The sequence below is a fragment of the Gasterosteus aculeatus genome, chromosome 20, assembly GCF_964276395.1.
Source record: "Gasterosteus aculeatus chromosome 20, fGasAcu3.hap1.1, whole genome shotgun sequence".
Lineage (NCBI taxonomy): Eukaryota > Metazoa > Chordata > Actinopteri > Perciformes > Gasterosteidae > Gasterosteus > Gasterosteus aculeatus.
Window position 1 is genome coordinate 12,166,657 of NC_135707.1, and position 16,228 is coordinate 12,182,884.

A 16,228-nucleotide genomic window follows, 5' to 3' on the forward strand; every position below is an offset into this window, starting at 1 on the left:
TTGACTAACTTCATTGCTGTCATCATCAAAAGTCTATATATGTATAAATGTATGACATTTTGACATTTGTTCCACAGGAATGATCAAAATGATTTATTGTAAAGCGTCTTCAGAGAATGTAATTAGGAGTTTGTCACACTTCTAAACATAAATGTCAATTTGTACTTTTTATTTTTTTATTTGGCATTAAAGAGTTTTTGGTTTTGTTTTCCATGTCAGAAAAGTCAAATCAGATCCACCTTGACTCAATGTGGTTAAGAACAGTAACATATTCCAAGAATGCAGAATATTTTCTAGAGGCATTAAATATAATGCAGAGACATGCAAGCCAAAAGGGGAAGGATGTAGCTGGAGAAAAGAAGGAACATCTCCTTTGACCAGTTCAGCGAAATGATTAAATAAAATGAATGTCAACAAACAAATATCACAGGAACATTAAAATATGCTTTTCCTACTGCGCTGGCCTGTTAAAAAGAGACAAGGCAATAAGTATAAAGAAGCTCCGCCTATAACATTTTGAATATGACCTTTTATGTTGATGGTAAAAGGATGAAGTCAAGTCAAGTCATACTCTTGAAAGTCCCTCATTTCTTCTGGACCATTTGTTTTTGTGATTTGGAGACATTAAAAAAAGTGAGACACAATATTAAATAACATTTTTAAAACTATGTTTTTTTAAAGGAATCATTTCCGAGGCAGCTCAGACTTTTTGCATGACAGTGTGTTACTGCCTTTCATGAGTTCTGTTGACAGTCCCAGCAGATATCCGATCATCAGGTGCACGTCCGGAGGGTTATCATTAGTTGGGATGTCATCCGTTTCGCAAAAAGCATCCGCCCACTGCTCTAAAACCACAGATAACAGAGCAATACTAAATGTGCCAAAGCCATTCATAATTCTGGTAACATTGTGCCAGAAACATAGAGGACACAAAAGCACACATACAACATCGGAGACCCGAAACATTTGAATGCAGTCTCAACTTCTGCTAAAGGAACGACAATGCAGCCTTGCAGAGAGTTCAGGAGGTCCACGGTGACAAAACAATCGTCCTAAGAGCAGCAGTCCGTAAGATGTCCGTCGCACAAAACATCATCGGACTCCTGTTTTATAGTCTGATGCTTTGAGATTTCTCTTCCAGACTTGAGGGATCTGTATCACAAACGGGAGAAAAAAAATACTTAATTCAAAATCTTTCAAAACCACTTTCATCCGTCGTGTGCGTGTGTGAAAGAATTACAAGAGGGGGAACTGAAGGCTCTAGATGTCGCCCCAGAAACGACAGCAGTCTCCTCCATATCATCCCGCTGCCCAAGAACATGAAGCCTGTCACCAGCCAGAAAATGCGGGGATCCTGGTAAAAAGAAAACTGTGTGAGTATATGTGGGTAAGAACACACAAAAGGTGCAGTATGCAAATACAGGCCCAAGTGCACAAATAAAATGGTGTGTAATGACTAAACATATACACCAGTAATGTAGAAATAAGGAGAATGCCAAAGTGTTAAACGTTTTTCATTTAATCAAACTAACATTCCTCAACACTGAGGCTCCCAACTATCTAAGCTTACTTCTTCGAAGGACGACTCCAAATTCATTCCGAAGGCCACCCCTATGAGACCGAATAAGGAAAGGGAGAAGGAACCCATCGACAGCTGCAGGCTGAGGCGCATCATCACGTTACGATGGCTGGAATGAAACAGACGGCACATGTGGAGCCAGAAAGTTATTCTGCTTCAAATGGACTGAAAAAGTACATCTGCAAGGAGTTTGACAACACGAACGCTACGACAGTCTATTGATCGCCGTAATCATTCCTTATGCTCATACTGGCAATTGAAAGATATGCAGTTTATGTCGGAGATAGTGGATAGAATACACAGGGGAAAATGTGTGGGAACCTTAATTAGTTTGAGCTCAACAATTCAAGAAGATATCCTCTAAGGTTACGAGGCATTTAGTGCTAAATGTGTGTGCGTGTGTGTGTGTGTGTGTATACCTATCCAGGTTGATAAAGATAACACTTTCAGAGTCGTCTATCAGCCCTTTTAGCTCTCTGGTCTTGTTCCCCAGCTCCTCAGCCTGCATTGAGCAGTTGAAGGACAATCAACAACTAATAAGCATATAGAGAATATTTAACATTGTGTGCCAGTGTTCTTTATATCTAGTGACAAACAATACAATAAAAATGTTCAACACAAAAATAAATGTTCAGGTGAGAACAAATGTAAGGATGGTAGTTCAGAGGATTAAAAAAGTCCAAATTAAGTTATATTATTTTTTTAACTAAGACTTCATTATAGTGATATTGTTATTTGGATTATTTCATATGACTGAAGGGAAAAATGATTATTTTGTATTAAGATGTCGGTTACCTGCATATAATAATTATCCAGTAACAGTTCCATCTCCTCCGCATGGTCAATACCCAAACTGCTCTCCTCACTATAAAGACAAAAAGTTAATATACTTAAGTAAAAGACAGAAAGGCCTGGTAGTTATTGAAACCAAAACAAAATTCACAAGAGCACACATTATGAAAGACTGTCGACATGTAAATTCATAATTGAATTTCCTACATGCTGAAATGACTCAGCAAGGAAGATCTCGCAATAACATTTCCCCTCTGAGGCCTCGTCTTTATCTCTATGAACTGACAGAAGTTCACCAACGTGTTTGTGAGTGCACGACTTACAAAACTCTTGGGTCCGTCCACTTTGTGAGGCACAGTTCTTCAATGATCTCCTCTTCATCCAAAATCTTTAGCAGGGTATCCTTGAAGACTTTAATGTCAGTCTCCAACTCCGATAAACTGTTAGAGGTGCAAGTGTCAACGGGGTGGACTGAGTCAGCCGGGAAAAAAACACATATAGTAGACATTTTTATAAGAAGGTAAATGCGCAGTGGCTGTGCTAAAACTATATTACATCTAATAATACACATGGAAAAAAAAATAGTGGGAGACTGAGCCACAAATGTGTATTAGAGCTTTAAAATAATACATATTAACGAGTTTTAGGGGCTTGTTTGACGGTGGAAACCAGTACAGCCTCAGGAGGGGCTGACCAAGTTCCTCGCATACATAAATTTATCCGCAATGCAATCCAGACGGCAATAACATGGCAACGTATGTGGTTGCGTGCTTCACCTCTTGCTGTTCTGCAGCAGAACATGTAGTTTACTTCTATCAGCAGAAAGGCTTTTAGGATCCAGCAGGGATTCCAGTGTGTCCAACATTACTGGCTCGACGTCATTCAGCTGAGCTTGTAGAGTGTTTATCTATGGAGTCAAATGCACAGAGACGCACGTTGCAACAGAGCCTCATGGACGCCCTCAACACCCAGGCAGCTTTTCATGCTTTGGTACAGCGGTGCAGGAGCTCTGTGATCCGCCTCACCTTGTGCTGCAGGATGACCTCCAGCGCTCTGAACTCAAAGGGCAGAGAGTGCGACTGTGAAGCGAGCTGAGGGGCCAGTTCCAGAACCAGCCAACGCTCCAGTCCCAAACCGCGGAAATCCAACACCAACAGGGACTGCGGGGTCACGATGGCTTTCAAAGACTGCGCAGAAACATGAACACCAGGAGGTGTGATTTACATGCAAATACTCAAAATCATCTTACTTTCAAGACTTTCATGATTGACAAAACATGACTGTTTTGTAGAAACTGAAGCAGCTGATGATTTGTTTTAATCATTTCATGTTAATGTGTCATGCGCTCAGTGTGTGCACACAGTTGCGTATGCAGAACTACAGCGCACGTGGATGACTGTTGTCCGTACAGCGGACTCTGATCATTGATCGAGTCTGAGTCTCTGATCTGATATTTGCAGTGCCTGAACAACTCTGATGCACAAACAACGCACTTGTTTGTTCCTTAAAGCGAGTAAAAAAAACTAAAAACTGGACGAGTCTATATAGGAGCGAGGCTCGTCAGTGTGCCGACATAAAAAGCTCCAAGACACGGCAACAGAAGAGAAGTCGCTCTGAACTCCAGGTAGCGTACCAACTGATTGCGTTTTTTAAATTTATCTAGCACGTTACCAATGGCAACTAGAGAAACATAAATCATGCTGTGAGAGAAAAATCTTTTTCTTATTATTGTATTGCATCTTTTGTTCGTCTTTCTTGTTTGGGGGAGCAATTGTTGGGGGAGATCAGATCTGTTTAAAACAGAAATGATCAAAGTTTATATTGCTTTTATTGAACATGAAAGTATTTCTCTTTTTAGTAAACTTGTTGCTTAACAAGATGCAAAATTGTTGACATATAATCACTTATTTTTTTAAAAGGTCTTGACTCTTGAATCCTCACCATTTGGCAGTCTAATAAAGCAAAATCATTTGGCTAATCTAGCTAATTTGGCTCATGTTATCATTTTAATTGTAGCGCGACCTATTAAACAGAGAAGACTTTTGAGAATAAAGTATAATGCGTTCAAAAGATAATTAGAGAACAAGACAGTAAAGAAAAAGAGGAAAATAAACTGCATGTATAGTATTTTTAGTATTTTAGGTCATAAAGGTGTCCCAATTTAACATATACAGCTATATTATTTGTCTTTATCATAAGTCAAATGCTTATTTATGGATGAACCTCCCACTTCTTTATTCTAACCGCAGGATGTCTGCGTTGAAGCTGCTCGCATATCTCGGCCTGCTGCTCGTTCTGTCGTGTCTCAGCGGTGCAGAGGAACAAAAGTGCAGCACATCTGCTCACAACTGTGACGAGTGCATTCAGTCGGGCCCGGCGTGCGCCTGGTGCTCCGCGCCGAACGCCAACATCCGCTGTGATACCTTGAAGGGCCTGCAGAGAGCAGGCTGTCACAAGAGTTACGTGTTCAACCCTCGGGGCAGAGTGCAAGTTGTCAAAAATGACAGCGGGTAAGTGTCCAGCTGCAAAAACTGTTCACGCCCGTTAAGTTGGCCAGACAAAACACGACCATCTTCTCAGTCTAACTCACAAACAGGGAGTGCAGCACAAACCCAAACTGATGTGACACGGCTGCTGGATTAAAAAGTCATATTGGTGATGCTCTTGTTCGGTAGCACCGAACCAGCAGATGCCGAGGCCTTGTCCCTCCGTCCCCGGGACGTCTCCCTGCGTTTGAGGCCGGGTGTGAGCGAGTCCTTCCCTCTCATGATCACCGTGCCAACAGCACAGCCCATCACAGAGCTCATCATGGACACGAGCGCTCTGCCAGCAGGAGTCAACGTCTCATTCAGCACCATTGTGAATGAAAACCCTCTGCTGGTTGTACAGGTCAGCAAAATGAAGAAATGAGGACATTCGAAAATACAAATGATCATATTAATAAAGTGTTTGTTCTCTAGGTGACCGTCACAGCTGCCCAGTGTCCCAGTGAGAGGGACGACTTGAACCAGAACAGGAATGGGCCCTGGCCTGTCCACATTATACCCAGAGGATTTTTACTGAGCGTGAAGTTAGAGATCAATCTGGAGTGTGAGTATAATTGCAGAACCACAGAAAGAAAAGAAACTGAGAATTGGTCAATAAGATAGAACCTATCTTATCTGCATTGAAGCTGCTCGCATATCTCGGCCTGCTGCTCGTTCTGTCGCGTCTCAGCGGTGCAGAGGAACGAAAGTGCAGCACATCTGCTCACAATTGTGACGAGTGCATTCAGTCGGGCCCGGCGTGCGCTAAGATAGAACCTTATTGACCAACCCTAGTCCTTTAACAACTTGTATTGACAGACATTATGCTGCTAAAAGGCCAACATCTGTCTACTATAAAGTGATAAATAACTAAATTAAAATCCTAGGTCAGTGTGACTGCACAAGAAACCGCGAGGAAAACAGCGCTGGCTGCGGCGGCCGCGGGGCTCTGGTGTGTGGGCAGTGCGAGTGCCGTACGCCGTACACTGGACCACAGTGCCAGGGAGACGTCGACTCAACGCTTTCACAAAATGACGACTACTGTCGCCCGGCCCCGAACGCCCCCGTGTGCAGCCGTAGGGGAAAATGCGAGGAAGGATTCTGTGAGTGCGAGACGCGAGCGAACGTGGGAGAACGATACAGCGGAAAATTCTGCGAGTGCAGCAACTTTGATTGTTTGTACCACAACGGCAGGTACGATATGCGCTCATCAGTAAGCGATGTGATAATGTCCCCTCTCTAAATTTATATTGAAAAGACCACTTCTTGCATCTAACAGAATATGTGGAGGCCATGGGGAGTGTGAGTGTGGACGCTGCGTGTGTGACGAAGGCTGGACTGGTGAAGATTGCAGCTGCACCATCGAGACCGCTTCTTGTAGGTCGAGAAACCAGAAGCTGTGTAACGGCAACGGGATGTGTATATGCGGAATGTGCAAGTGTGAATCACATTACTTGGGCCGGACCTGTGAGGACTCCCCTTTTTGATTGGGCGGTTATCAGCAGTAAGAGGAGTGGCGAAGAGATAAGGATGACTTTCACTGACCGGAAGAGTGTGTGACATGATGACAATAATGATTTCAGAGTCAAAAGTAATATATATATAAAAATATAGGTACAAAGGTGGGGTGGACTACAATTAGACAGTTCCATTAAATGGAAAATACAAGTATTGTGATTGTGTACTTAAGTACAGTTTTAAACATTCCAAAATATCTTTACAACAGTAAAGAAAGGAACGTCAGTATGAATTTACAGTTCACCGTATTCTGCCTTGTCGTTTTTCTAATTTCAAAAATAAACATGAAACAACCACGTTTGTTTGTTCATAAATAACAACACAAACATACATATCATTTTCCTATTACGATGTCTCAAAATGACTACACCATAGATGAACGTTCGCTCACTAATTATGAACTGTGACCGACTGTGACCGACTTGACCGACTCGTGGGGACGAAAAGATTACGGGCATCAAACAGGTGAAACTAATGTTTCCTTCACAAAGTGACTTTTACCAGTTTTCATTATTTTCCTCCTCATGTCGGCATCATGTCTAACATCCACAATAAATCCACAACCATGCAGAGTAGCTCTGGTATGAATGGACACGTTGTAATGTGATCTCCATCAGCAAGTGAAGTGATTTAGACATTTTAGCCTCTCGTCAGTGTTTACCAGTCGGTAATAGACGTATTGGAAAGAAACCTTTTTATGGTCTCAAGGACGTGTGATGATAAAATGTTGCCGTATTAAACATAAAGTGGGCCTACCTCCATCCGTAGGATGATGCAGTTGTTTCTAGCTATTAAGCTGGTACTGTGCTGAAAGCGGAGGTCCCTGGCCTGAAGGCGAAGCTCCTGACAAAGCTCCGTTTTCTTCTTCTCTGAAAGACACATTTTTGAGGTCATAAACAGAGCCCCTGCTTTCAGCATCCTCTTTAGAAAGAGTGTATGCATTGTTTTAGAAGAATAAACAGAGCGGGGGAGCTGACGTTAATGTGATGCTCACTGCTAAAGGTAAAGCTACAAGTAACACAGCAATGGTGATCAACACAAACTTCAGCCTAATGACAAACTGAAAGTGATAACTTAAATAAGCCGTCAGTGGTCTTGTCAAAGGACAGAACGGATACCAATCATCTGCCTCAATGACGAGCGGGATCGCATTCCTCAAATAAAAGATATTAAGTTAATTAAAAACTAATGGGATTTTTTTTTAACACTTACCAAATGATGTCACATTTCCCTCTTGGTCAAAGTTCATCTGTGGAATAAACAAATAAGAAAGTGATCACATATCTCTCGTCCTCGCAGTAATTTCAACGAACCGTTTTAATGAACGTCTGACAGTAAATTAGTGGGAAGACGTTAAATCTAAAGAAGGGTGTGAAGTCAGTTTCTCCACAACCGTCTTGAGGCAAAGTGTTTAGTGGTGTAAGAGCAGTAACTACTGTTCAGTAACCTCCGTCATCTCTCACCACTACAAAAGCTGGGGACAGACTGGAGACCTCCGTCACTCTGTAGCGGACCAAGGACACTGTTCAGACAAAGAGGAATGAAAGTTAAACCACAATGGAAAACAACACTCTTCTTCTTTGACCTAAGCAATAGTAACGAACACATTACGTGCTGTAATCAAGCTGTTAACAAATGGAAGGCTGTGGAAGGGGAATGTACTAGCAGCTGGATTTTAAAAAGTGTAAAAACATATAGCCCGTTGTACACGTACTAACTCTCATTCTTACTTGGCCATGGGGCACTTTGCGGTAGCAGGTTCTTCTTTCCTAACGCAGCAGGCTGATGAAATCTTCTGGCTTGACATCTTGACACCGGCAGGGTTTGACTGAACAATGCATCTGATCCGATTCCGCTGTAATTCCTGCTGAACAATCCCACTTTTCTATTTCCACGGGGCACAGAGTACTTCAGCGGGGAGGGTGCTGCGAGAGCACAACATAGGATGGAGCTCCCGGTCCCGATTGTTCTTGAGGGAAAGTAAATGACAGAACTCAAGAGGCTCTTTGGGTGAAAGTTGCCAGCAGGTGGAGGATACATCCTGCAGCAGTTCATGCAGCCAGCGAGCAGCACCCTGCGCAGAGACATCGCACCGCCGAGGCAGCAAGGAGATCACCGCACATGCATCTGCAGCCAAAGGTGGTGGAGACAAGAAGCCTGCGTGAACAGAGGAAGAAGGAATGACAGACTGAGGCGCACTGCATTTCCTGTGTGATTGGTTGTTTGACTGGCTGTTAAGGAGACGAGGCGTATCCACAGGTAGAGGACAGTTTCACCACCGGTACAACGTTACATTGGTTCGGGTAGCTTCCTCGAAGGTCACTCATGCTGTTATGCGGTCTTAGCTTATCTTTCATTAAAGTCCCAGGTGGTGTCTGCAGCGTGATAGATCCTCAACTTAACTAGTTAATGCTAGTTACCTGTTAGCTGTTAGCATTGGGATTTTGTTTAAAATTAGAGGCAGAAAACGAAGTCCCCGGGAACAAATGTCTTTTACCTGTAGCCAACTACACACGCTTCTAAAAGTACAGCCTCAGGCCGAGAACTAAGTAGTCCAGCTTAGAATGATGGAAGAAATGAGCCAAGAAGAGGGCAGAGGCAAGAGCACAGTGTGCGACCACAATGCACCGCGGCGATGACGAGGACGGTTGCCGAAGATCGTCTCTAGCGAAGCGAAGTAACACTTTGACCATAAACGCATTTCAGCCGAGGCCAGGAATGAAAAATACGAAAAAACTAAATATGGAATTAAACACCAGCAAAAGACAAATTATGAAAAGGAAAGCACATCAGATGTATGAAGGATAAGTCAAAAAATATTATCAAACTAGTTGACTAAACCAAGTTTGATTCACTGCATCTAATGCTTGTTTTCAGCGTCGATGAATCTAACATTGTTTTCTTAGGATTCAACCTGATTAGTTAATTGATTCAGTTATAATGGATTCGATTTTTTTTCACAATTCAGGACATTCAGGTCTAAATACTATTTCAAGACCCTGTCTGCATAACATGGAAATACATATGATTCATTTATTTTGTTGGCCAAAATTTAAATAAGCCGAGAAAATACGGGAATCAGCCCCAAATACTTCGAAGTAATCGTTTCACAATAAAAGCGTATATGATCTGAAGTTGTGTTTACGATGTTGTTCCTCTAAACAACATCAGCTAGAAAAGAAAGGCGAAACTCCACGTGTCCACGTGTTTGGAGGTATGTCTGTTGACTTTTTTGTCCCACCAGTCACACATTATTAGCGCCGACTGGCTTCGCGCGACGTGGAGACGCAACGCGGGGCAACACCGCCGCAGCATCAGCACCTCAGATAACCGGAAGGATGCTGCGGCGAGAAGGAAGCGCGTGCGTCCCATTGTGCTGACGCCGTGTTTGCGACCACGAACATCTCCGTACCTCAAGCGGGACCACGTCCATTTTTTCCTCTCCTCTTTCTTTTTCCTTCATCGTTCTCTTGTCGTCGTCGTCGCCATGTTCCCGTGGTGTCTGTCGAAGCCCGCGGACTTCCCCGGCAGCCGCAGCTCCATCGCCAAGCTGCTGCTCGGGGTCTTCGTGGTGTACGCGCTGCACACCGCCTGGCTGCTGTACGGCTTCCTGCACACCAAACCCTGCGATGGCAGCACCGGGGAGCACTGCATCACCTCCTACCTGACGGCAAGAGCCCGCCTGCAGGTTAGCACGGGCCTCGCTTTCCTGGTCCTTCATATTGAGAGTAAAAAGGACGAATCAGAGAGAGTTTTACCGTTTAAAGGTTTTGCTGACACATGAGGGAGGGGATTGTAACAAGCAGGTCTGCATATAGTGGCTAGGTCATACATTTTCATCATCATTTCTGCAGTTGCATCTCGTTTTTTTTTTTTACCCCCCCCCCCCTCCCAGCTTCTTCTGAATTGAGGAGGCCACTTCCTACCTCTTATCTTCTTCTCTTGTGTTCATCCAGATGAGTGTCTTCACTTGCCTTGTGCCAGACAACAGCCAACTCCACCTCGCTGTAAAAATAGACCCCTTTGACCCGGACTCCGCATTTGAGAGGTTGGCTTGACATGTCGATACCTCTGCAATTCACCAGAAGACTCAGTGCTGTGTAGTAACTGAGTCCACGGCAGGACATTTTGTTTTACATTGTGTCTATCAGAGAGACAAATGCTTATGGGTCCATCTGTGCCGGGCTGGCTTTCAGTAACTGGTTGTCTCCCTCCCTCTCTCTGCAGGCAGGTGAATGTCTCCGTGCCGGAGCCGACCCGCGCTAACGGCACTCTGTTTGCCGTGGTGTACGTTCACAGAGCCGGGGTTTCACCTCTGGAGGACAGCAGGGAAGTTCACTACGCAGCGCAGCTTACCACCTACATCACTCCCGCGTACAGAGACGGGCAGAGAGACACGCAGAAGGTCAAACGTTATTCAACATCTGTTATAGTTATCTTCTCAGCGCACCGCGTCACCTTCACAGCAGGCTTAGAACATATGCGCCTTTTTTGTGTTGTTTTTGTGGCTCCATTAGAGGTCAAGTCCCAGATCAGAGAATACTGTGTCCCACTGGAGACCTCACCTGGCAATTACTTTGATGTCGGAGGACTTCACCTTCAACAGAGCGGGGCTTCCTAGTGACGTGCGGCGCTACATGAGAGTGTGAGTCGCACGAGGCTTTGGAGGATAAAGCTCCGTCTGTCAGAGAGCTTCTGACTTCTGCTTTATTGCTGCATCTCATCAGAATTCTTTAGCGCTAGAGTGAGGAAAGCTTTCATCCAGTGATCTTCCTAAAGCATCTATTTTATCTGTAAAAACCGTGCCATATGCCCTATATGCCATTCAATACGTTGTACCTGTATATCAGTGAATGCCAACCTTTTCTTACGCTCCCTTAAATTGCAATTTATTCTATTCAAATGACTTTTATTGCCATTAGGAGGTAAACTCACATAGTGATAAAGAAACAAGCAACTGTAAAAAAAATGCCTTAGAGCGGTCTTCCCTAGCCAATGGTTCATATAGTTTTCATTTTCATAAACTGTTAATAACATTAACATCATGATTGCTACTCCGTAGCTGGATTGTTAGGCTAAATCCTGTCAATCCTGTATGCTCGCGTGTGTATATTTGTTCAACTGCACTCGGCTGTTAAATGATCAATTTGCCCGAGTCCATCGTCTCTGGATCACGCCGTGTTTCCTCTTCTCCTTGTAGCTCACAGGAAGGCCGACAAATGATCTACCTCCCTCTGCTGCTGGTTAACGAGCTCAGCTTCAGAGTCAGAGATCTCCTGGTGGGACAAGTTCACACGACACGTTTCACCTCGTCTGGTAAACACTGGCTTGTGAGTGAAGGGACCTCATGTCTTTGTTTCATAGGAGATCAGCAGCAGCACCGTTCAGCTCCCTCTGACTGTGTCCTACGAGGGAATCTCTTTAAGGGGATTCAGATTCTGGGTGCATCTACAGGACGTGGTTTATTCCCTGCGACAGTTTGGTGAGCTAACGAGATAACAGATATTTAATACACAGCCCACTACGCATTTCAGCGTGGGTTTTTCGTGTCACGCGGCGAGGAGATTCACCTGAACAAAATGCTTTCATGCTGCATCTTGATGTTCATCTAGGCTTCACTGAGGAGAACATAGATGAAATTAAAGAGACTTTGCTGGGCTCCAACCTCTACCTGTTAGTGTTGACTGCACTCATCACAGCTCTGCAAGTAAGATTACACCACACCAGAGAAAATGCCGTTTGGTACACACATTAGAATCCAGCCGCTGATAGATACACCATGAATTATGAATTCATTTATGCATCCAGGTCTGCAAACGTAGCGTAGAGCGGCAACTCAGGCGCGTTACAAGTTAAGCGCCGCAAAGCTAAAAGCACGTTTCCTCTCCACGTCTTTGACTTACTACAGCTCATCTGTGAATTCTTGGCTCTTAAAAATGACTTCAGCTCATGGAGGAAAAAGAAGAGCATGGTGGGAATGTCCAGGAAGTCAGGTAGGAAAATTAGATTCAATCAAGCAAGCTTGACTTTTCCATAACAAAGCTCAACATATGAAGGCAATTGTGCACAACGTTAGCTGATAAATGACGTGCCACGTTGCCTGGGCCGTGGTTAAAGGTCTCTGCCCTCTCCGTCCGCAGTTCAGTGGCGCAGTCTCAGCACTTTGCTGATCTTCCTGCACCTGCTGCAGGAGACCAGTTTACTGGTGCTCCTCCCTGTTGGACTGGGAGCATGTGTAGAGGTATTTAGTACAAGCAGCCTCCTCCATTCAGGAATGGTAAAATAAAGATTGTAGCAGACAGTTTTAACCCACTAACCTGTCTGATCGCCAGGTATGGAAGGTGTTTACAGTGTTTAAGATCCAGTTTCAATGGAAAAGCTCCAAGCTCCATGTGAGTGTGGTGCCAGTTCATCATCTTCCATCATCTATTCACAGTAGATGTAATATATGTAGAGTGCTCATCATTTGTTTTGGTCAAAATACATTGCTTTTTTTTTTTTTTTAGACCCGCTACTTTTGCATGCAGTCCAGATGAAAATAATCAATACATTTATTTGAATCCTCTGTGACTGTGCAGGTAAATAAGCTAGATGAGGAAGAAAGAAAGACAGTGGAGTACGACACACAGGTATGATATTTTTCTCATAAGTTAAAGCTCTGGTTTTATACTGCAGGCTTTGTTTGATTTGAACATTTTGTGGTTTTCTCTCCAGGCGTCCAGATACTTGTCCTACTTGGTCTATCCTCTGTGCATCAGCGGAGCTATTTTCTCACTGGCCTACTTTCGCCAAAAGAGGTGAGCTTCGCCACGTGGCTTTAAATGTTGCCACTAGATGTCATACACTCTTTTTTGGAGTCTGCTTGTAAAATTTCAATACAAACTCTTTCCTGGTTACATCTTGGTTCGTCACCTACTGTACTGAAGTGTTTTAGGCAGTCAGATTCAGATCAGACCCGAGTATTTCTTGAATAAAAGTAAGACGTTTTATGGTTTTAAACTATTGTCTAAACATTTCATACAAACTGTACACTGACTTAGCAGCTACTTCATTTGATATTAACATATATATTATATTGACAGTTACTACTCCTGGTTGGTCAACACGCTAGTGACAGGTGAGTTTACTTCAACAATCTGTCGCAGTGGAGCAAAATCACCTTTATGATTAATCATAATAAGTACATAATTGCATACTAACCAGCTGCCCCTCTCCTCTCAGGAGTGTATGCCTTTGGCTTCCTGTCTATGGCCCCACAGCTATTCATCAACCACAAGGTCGGTCGCGTCTAGAGGAGTATAAATTACCAAATGATCTGATCGCAGTGCTGACTGGGAGGAGTTGCTGTAAGCTACTGTATGGACTGTCCTCTGATCTCTGTGTTTCTCCACGCCGCTCTCTGGATCAGCTGAAGTCCGTGTGCCACCTGCAGGGGACAGTGTTGCTGTACAGAGTGAGTGGGACTGATGCTCATCCACAAACTGTAACATTTTGCAGCGAAGTGCAGTTTCTCTTTGGATTCTAAACCTTTTTCAGGAGCTTTGTATTCATGTGAACAGTGAACTCAGTAGTTTTGATTAAGATCAGTTGTATTCTGTAGCTTTGGCTAATAAATGAGTTGATTATTCTCGGTCCTTTTCCTCTTCCTCCTCTCTCTAGGGGGTAAACACGCTGATCTCAGACCTGTGCTCCTGTGCCTCCTTTTTCTCCTCGTCTGGATCTTTCTCCTCCTCTCATCAACTATCCTGCTTCAGAGATGAGATCCTCTTCTTCCTCTACCTCTATCAGCGAAGGTAGGACAGTTCCCTCACAATGCTACTAAACACACCGATGTATCTGTTGAAAACAACAATGTGAAAATACATTTTAACTCAATAAATCTGAGAAGCAGATTTGTGTCAAATAGAATGTAGTACATGAGTCCCGTCTTCATACTATTTTATTTTATAGTCTTGCGCTGGTCTTGGTCCAGTGCCTTGTTGGTCTCAGGCTCGGCTTTAAGAACTGGTCAAGTGAATCCAGGCTGCTAATTTGGGATCAGTTGCATCGAATGTTACCGCATTCTTTTAACATAATGCATTAAAATAAAAGGCAGTCTCATCCTCCTGAACACACCTGTAGAGACCTGTAATGGTGCTCAAACCATTTAGGATCAATATCGTTTGTGGATTGTTTCTGTCCTACAAAAGCACTAGAAAGACGCTCTTGCCTGTTGTTGATCCCGACTCAATTTCTTCTGGACTCAATTTTCGATTGGTCTTGACTGCCTTTGGACTTGATCTCGACAGACTCAACTGAACATGGTCTTAAACAACTTGCACGGAATCCATTAATTTAGCTTTGACTACTCTTGCATTTTCATCTTCCTGTATAATGTACATAAAGATGTTTGGGAAACACAACCACCCTCTTTGACAGTCTTCAGCAGACCCGCCAGTTCATCGAGCTTCGGGTGGATGTGTGCGACATATAACCCTGCTCTTGTTTCATATCTCCACAGGCGTTATGCCCACAAGTCCAGGAGGCGAGAGTCCGGAACCCACAGCAAGAAACTAAAGACTCAATGAGGAGAAGACAAATTCCTCTCCTCTCCTTTTCTTCACAGACAAATGCACAAACACACAAAAACAAGGTAAAAGATGTGACGCGGAGGCTCAGGCAGGACGCCCGTCCACGTTTGCCACAGCAGCTTCTAACTGATCCAGGATGATGTTGGTGCGCACTAGTAAATCGAATCCCAAATATGCGCAACATACTGTATTTGTTTTTATTTGGAGTCTTTGTGATCCGGGCTAGAATTTAAAATACTGTCTATGGTTTGAACATTGCGTGGCTTTTGCATCACAAGTGTGTAACATTAGACATACAAGAGCAACGTGGCCCCGGACGATTGTGAGAAGCTCAAAGCAACATGAAGCATTTTCTACTCTCCATTGAGAATATATATAATAAATGACTTATGTTGAAGGTGGCTTAGGTGCTATAGTCTGATCAGGTCGTAATGCAGGTACATCTCCCCCATGTGATTTAATGTCAGGTATATGCAGAATATTCTTAAATTTTGTCATTCCTAGTGTACACTTTCTGTGTATTGCATATAGATTTAGTTCCACTGTACTGTACAATTATTTCCTTAAGCTTGACTTTGCAATGTTAAAATATTAAAAGAGACCACACTATTTTCAGCAAGTTTACTGCAAACATCTTGATGGCATGTGTATATGAAATCAATGCATTTTGACCACATAGAATATAGCTGTTTAAATTAATTAAGTATTGGTTTGTTCTCCTTTATTTAGCATCACACAGTATGAGACACATGCGTCTCTAGAAGGTATAAACACAGCACTGTAAATGTAGTATTTTATCAAGCTGTTTATTGTGATCATATCATGCTGATCTCTATACTATTTTCTTAATTCTTCACTGACTGAACTGCTTGAGCTGGAGAATAATAATACAACGTTGAATCCTTTGCAAAATAATTTTTAAACCAGTGTTTTTATTTATATGAAATAAACATCAAAATGTCACTGGCTTTAAGGTGTCAGCATATTGGAAAAACTGATGTCTGTCTGCAGGTATTTCTTTCATAACTTACAGGCAGGAGACAAATCAACAGACTGAAGACTGGTCGTTATGGCAACTGCTCGACTGGTTTCTGTTAAGGACGTCTCATGAATGCGTTGTGAGTGTGTGCGTGTTGCCTTATTACAGAGAATAAATATCGCCAATGTGTCTCAACAAGAATCCGGATTGGTGTCAGGGAATGGGACTTATTGACAAATAGTGTGTTTTATTGGTGCCAGCGCTG

General features: G+C 43.2%; 3 protein-coding genes across 4 annotated transcripts; 2 read left to right on the top strand and 1 right to left on the bottom strand.

Annotated features, from left to right (window-relative positions):
- Positions 1 to 158: 158 nt before the first annotated feature.
- On the bottom strand, positions 159 to 9,067 carry mrs2 (magnesium transporter MRS2). 2 transcript variants are annotated; one of them, XM_040164352.2, is made up of 13 exons: positions 8,912 to 9,067; positions 8,145 to 8,571; positions 7,878 to 7,936; positions 7,627 to 7,663; positions 7,171 to 7,283; positions 3,397 to 3,558; positions 3,148 to 3,278; positions 2,695 to 2,811; positions 2,375 to 2,444; positions 1,999 to 2,081; positions 1,571 to 1,688; positions 1,241 to 1,354; positions 159 to 1,152 (listed from the first exon to the last, which is right to left on the bottom strand). In XM_040164352.2, exons 2-13 carry the CDS (start codon positions 8,500 to 8,502, stop codon positions 1,093 to 1,095), a joined length of 1,422 nt encoding a protein of 473 aa, XP_040020286.2. In that variant the 5' UTR covers positions 8,503 to 8,571; positions 8,912 to 9,067; the 3' UTR covers positions 159 to 1,092. The 2 variants fall into 2 exon arrangements, with proteins under 2 accessions (XP_040020286.2, XP_040020288.2); XM_040164354.2 differs by having other exon boundaries at positions 8,145 to 8,541; positions 8,912 to 9,054.
- On the top strand, positions 3,470 to 6,710 carry LOC120810095 (integrin beta-1). Its single transcript, XM_040164362.2, has 7 exons — positions 3,470 to 3,584; positions 3,832 to 3,995; positions 4,621 to 4,881; positions 5,047 to 5,260; positions 5,332 to 5,461; positions 5,784 to 6,090; positions 6,176 to 6,710. Exons 3-7 carry the CDS (start codon positions 4,622 to 4,624, stop codon positions 6,381 to 6,383), a joined length of 1,119 nt encoding a protein of 372 aa, XP_040020296.2. The 5' UTR covers positions 3,470 to 3,584; positions 3,832 to 3,995; position 4,621; the 3' UTR covers positions 6,384 to 6,710.
- On the top strand, positions 9,045 to 15,980 carry LOC120810086 (lipid scramblase CLPTM1L). The gene is made up of 17 exons (XM_040164347.2): positions 9,045 to 10,102; positions 10,371 to 10,462; positions 10,642 to 10,819; positions 10,932 to 11,059; positions 11,615 to 11,693; positions 11,779 to 11,896; positions 12,027 to 12,121; positions 12,323 to 12,407; positions 12,555 to 12,655; positions 12,747 to 12,806; positions 12,993 to 13,043; positions 13,129 to 13,211; positions 13,497 to 13,531; positions 13,636 to 13,691; positions 13,823 to 13,867; positions 14,074 to 14,207; positions 14,915 to 15,980. The coding sequence occupies exons 1-17, from the start codon at positions 9,902 to 9,904 to the stop codon at positions 14,979 to 14,981; spliced, it is 1,608 nt and encodes a 535-aa protein (XP_040020281.2). The 5' UTR covers positions 9,045 to 9,901; the 3' UTR covers positions 14,982 to 15,980.
- The last annotated feature ends 248 nt before the right edge of the window (positions 15,981 to 16,228 follow it).

Excerpts from the sequence above, each read along its gene's own strand:
- LOC120810086 (XM_040164347.2), top strand. The coding sequence starts at position 9,902 with ATGTTCCCGTGGTGTCTGTCGAAGCCCGCGGACTTCCCCGGCAGCCGC. Across the intron at positions 10,820-10,931 it reads GGCAGAGAGACACGCAGAAG|AGGTCAAGTCCCAGATCAGA; the intron begins GTCAAACGTTAT and ends TGGCTCCATTAG. Across the intron at positions 13,532-13,635 it reads GGTCAACACGCTAGTGACAG|GAGTGTATGCCTTTGGCTTC; the intron begins GTGAGTTTACTT and ends CTCTCCTCTCAG.
- mrs2 (XM_040164352.2), bottom strand. The coding sequence starts at position 8,502 with ATGTCTCTGCGCAGGGTGCTGCTCGCTGGCTGCATGAACTGCTGCAGG. Across the intron at positions 7,284-7,626 it reads GGGAAATGTGACATCATTTG|AGAAGAAGAAAACGGAGCTT; the intron begins GTAAGTGTTAAA and ends TGTGTCTTTCAG. Across the intron at positions 2,082-2,374 it reads TGGATAATTATTATATGCAG|GCTGAGGAGCTGGGGAACAA; the intron begins GTAACCGACATC and ends TGCTCAATGCAG.
- LOC120810095 (XM_040164362.2), top strand. The coding sequence starts at position 4,622 with ATGTCTGCGTTGAAGCTGCTCGCATATCTCGGCCTGCTGCTCGTTCTG. Across the intron at positions 4,882-5,046 it reads GTTGTCAAAAATGACAGCGG|CACCGAACCAGCAGATGCCG; the intron begins GTAAGTGTCCAG and ends CTTGTTCGGTAG. Across the intron at positions 5,462-5,783 it reads GTTAGAGATCAATCTGGAGT|GTCAGTGTGACTGCACAAGA; the intron begins GTGAGTATAATT and ends TTAAAATCCTAG.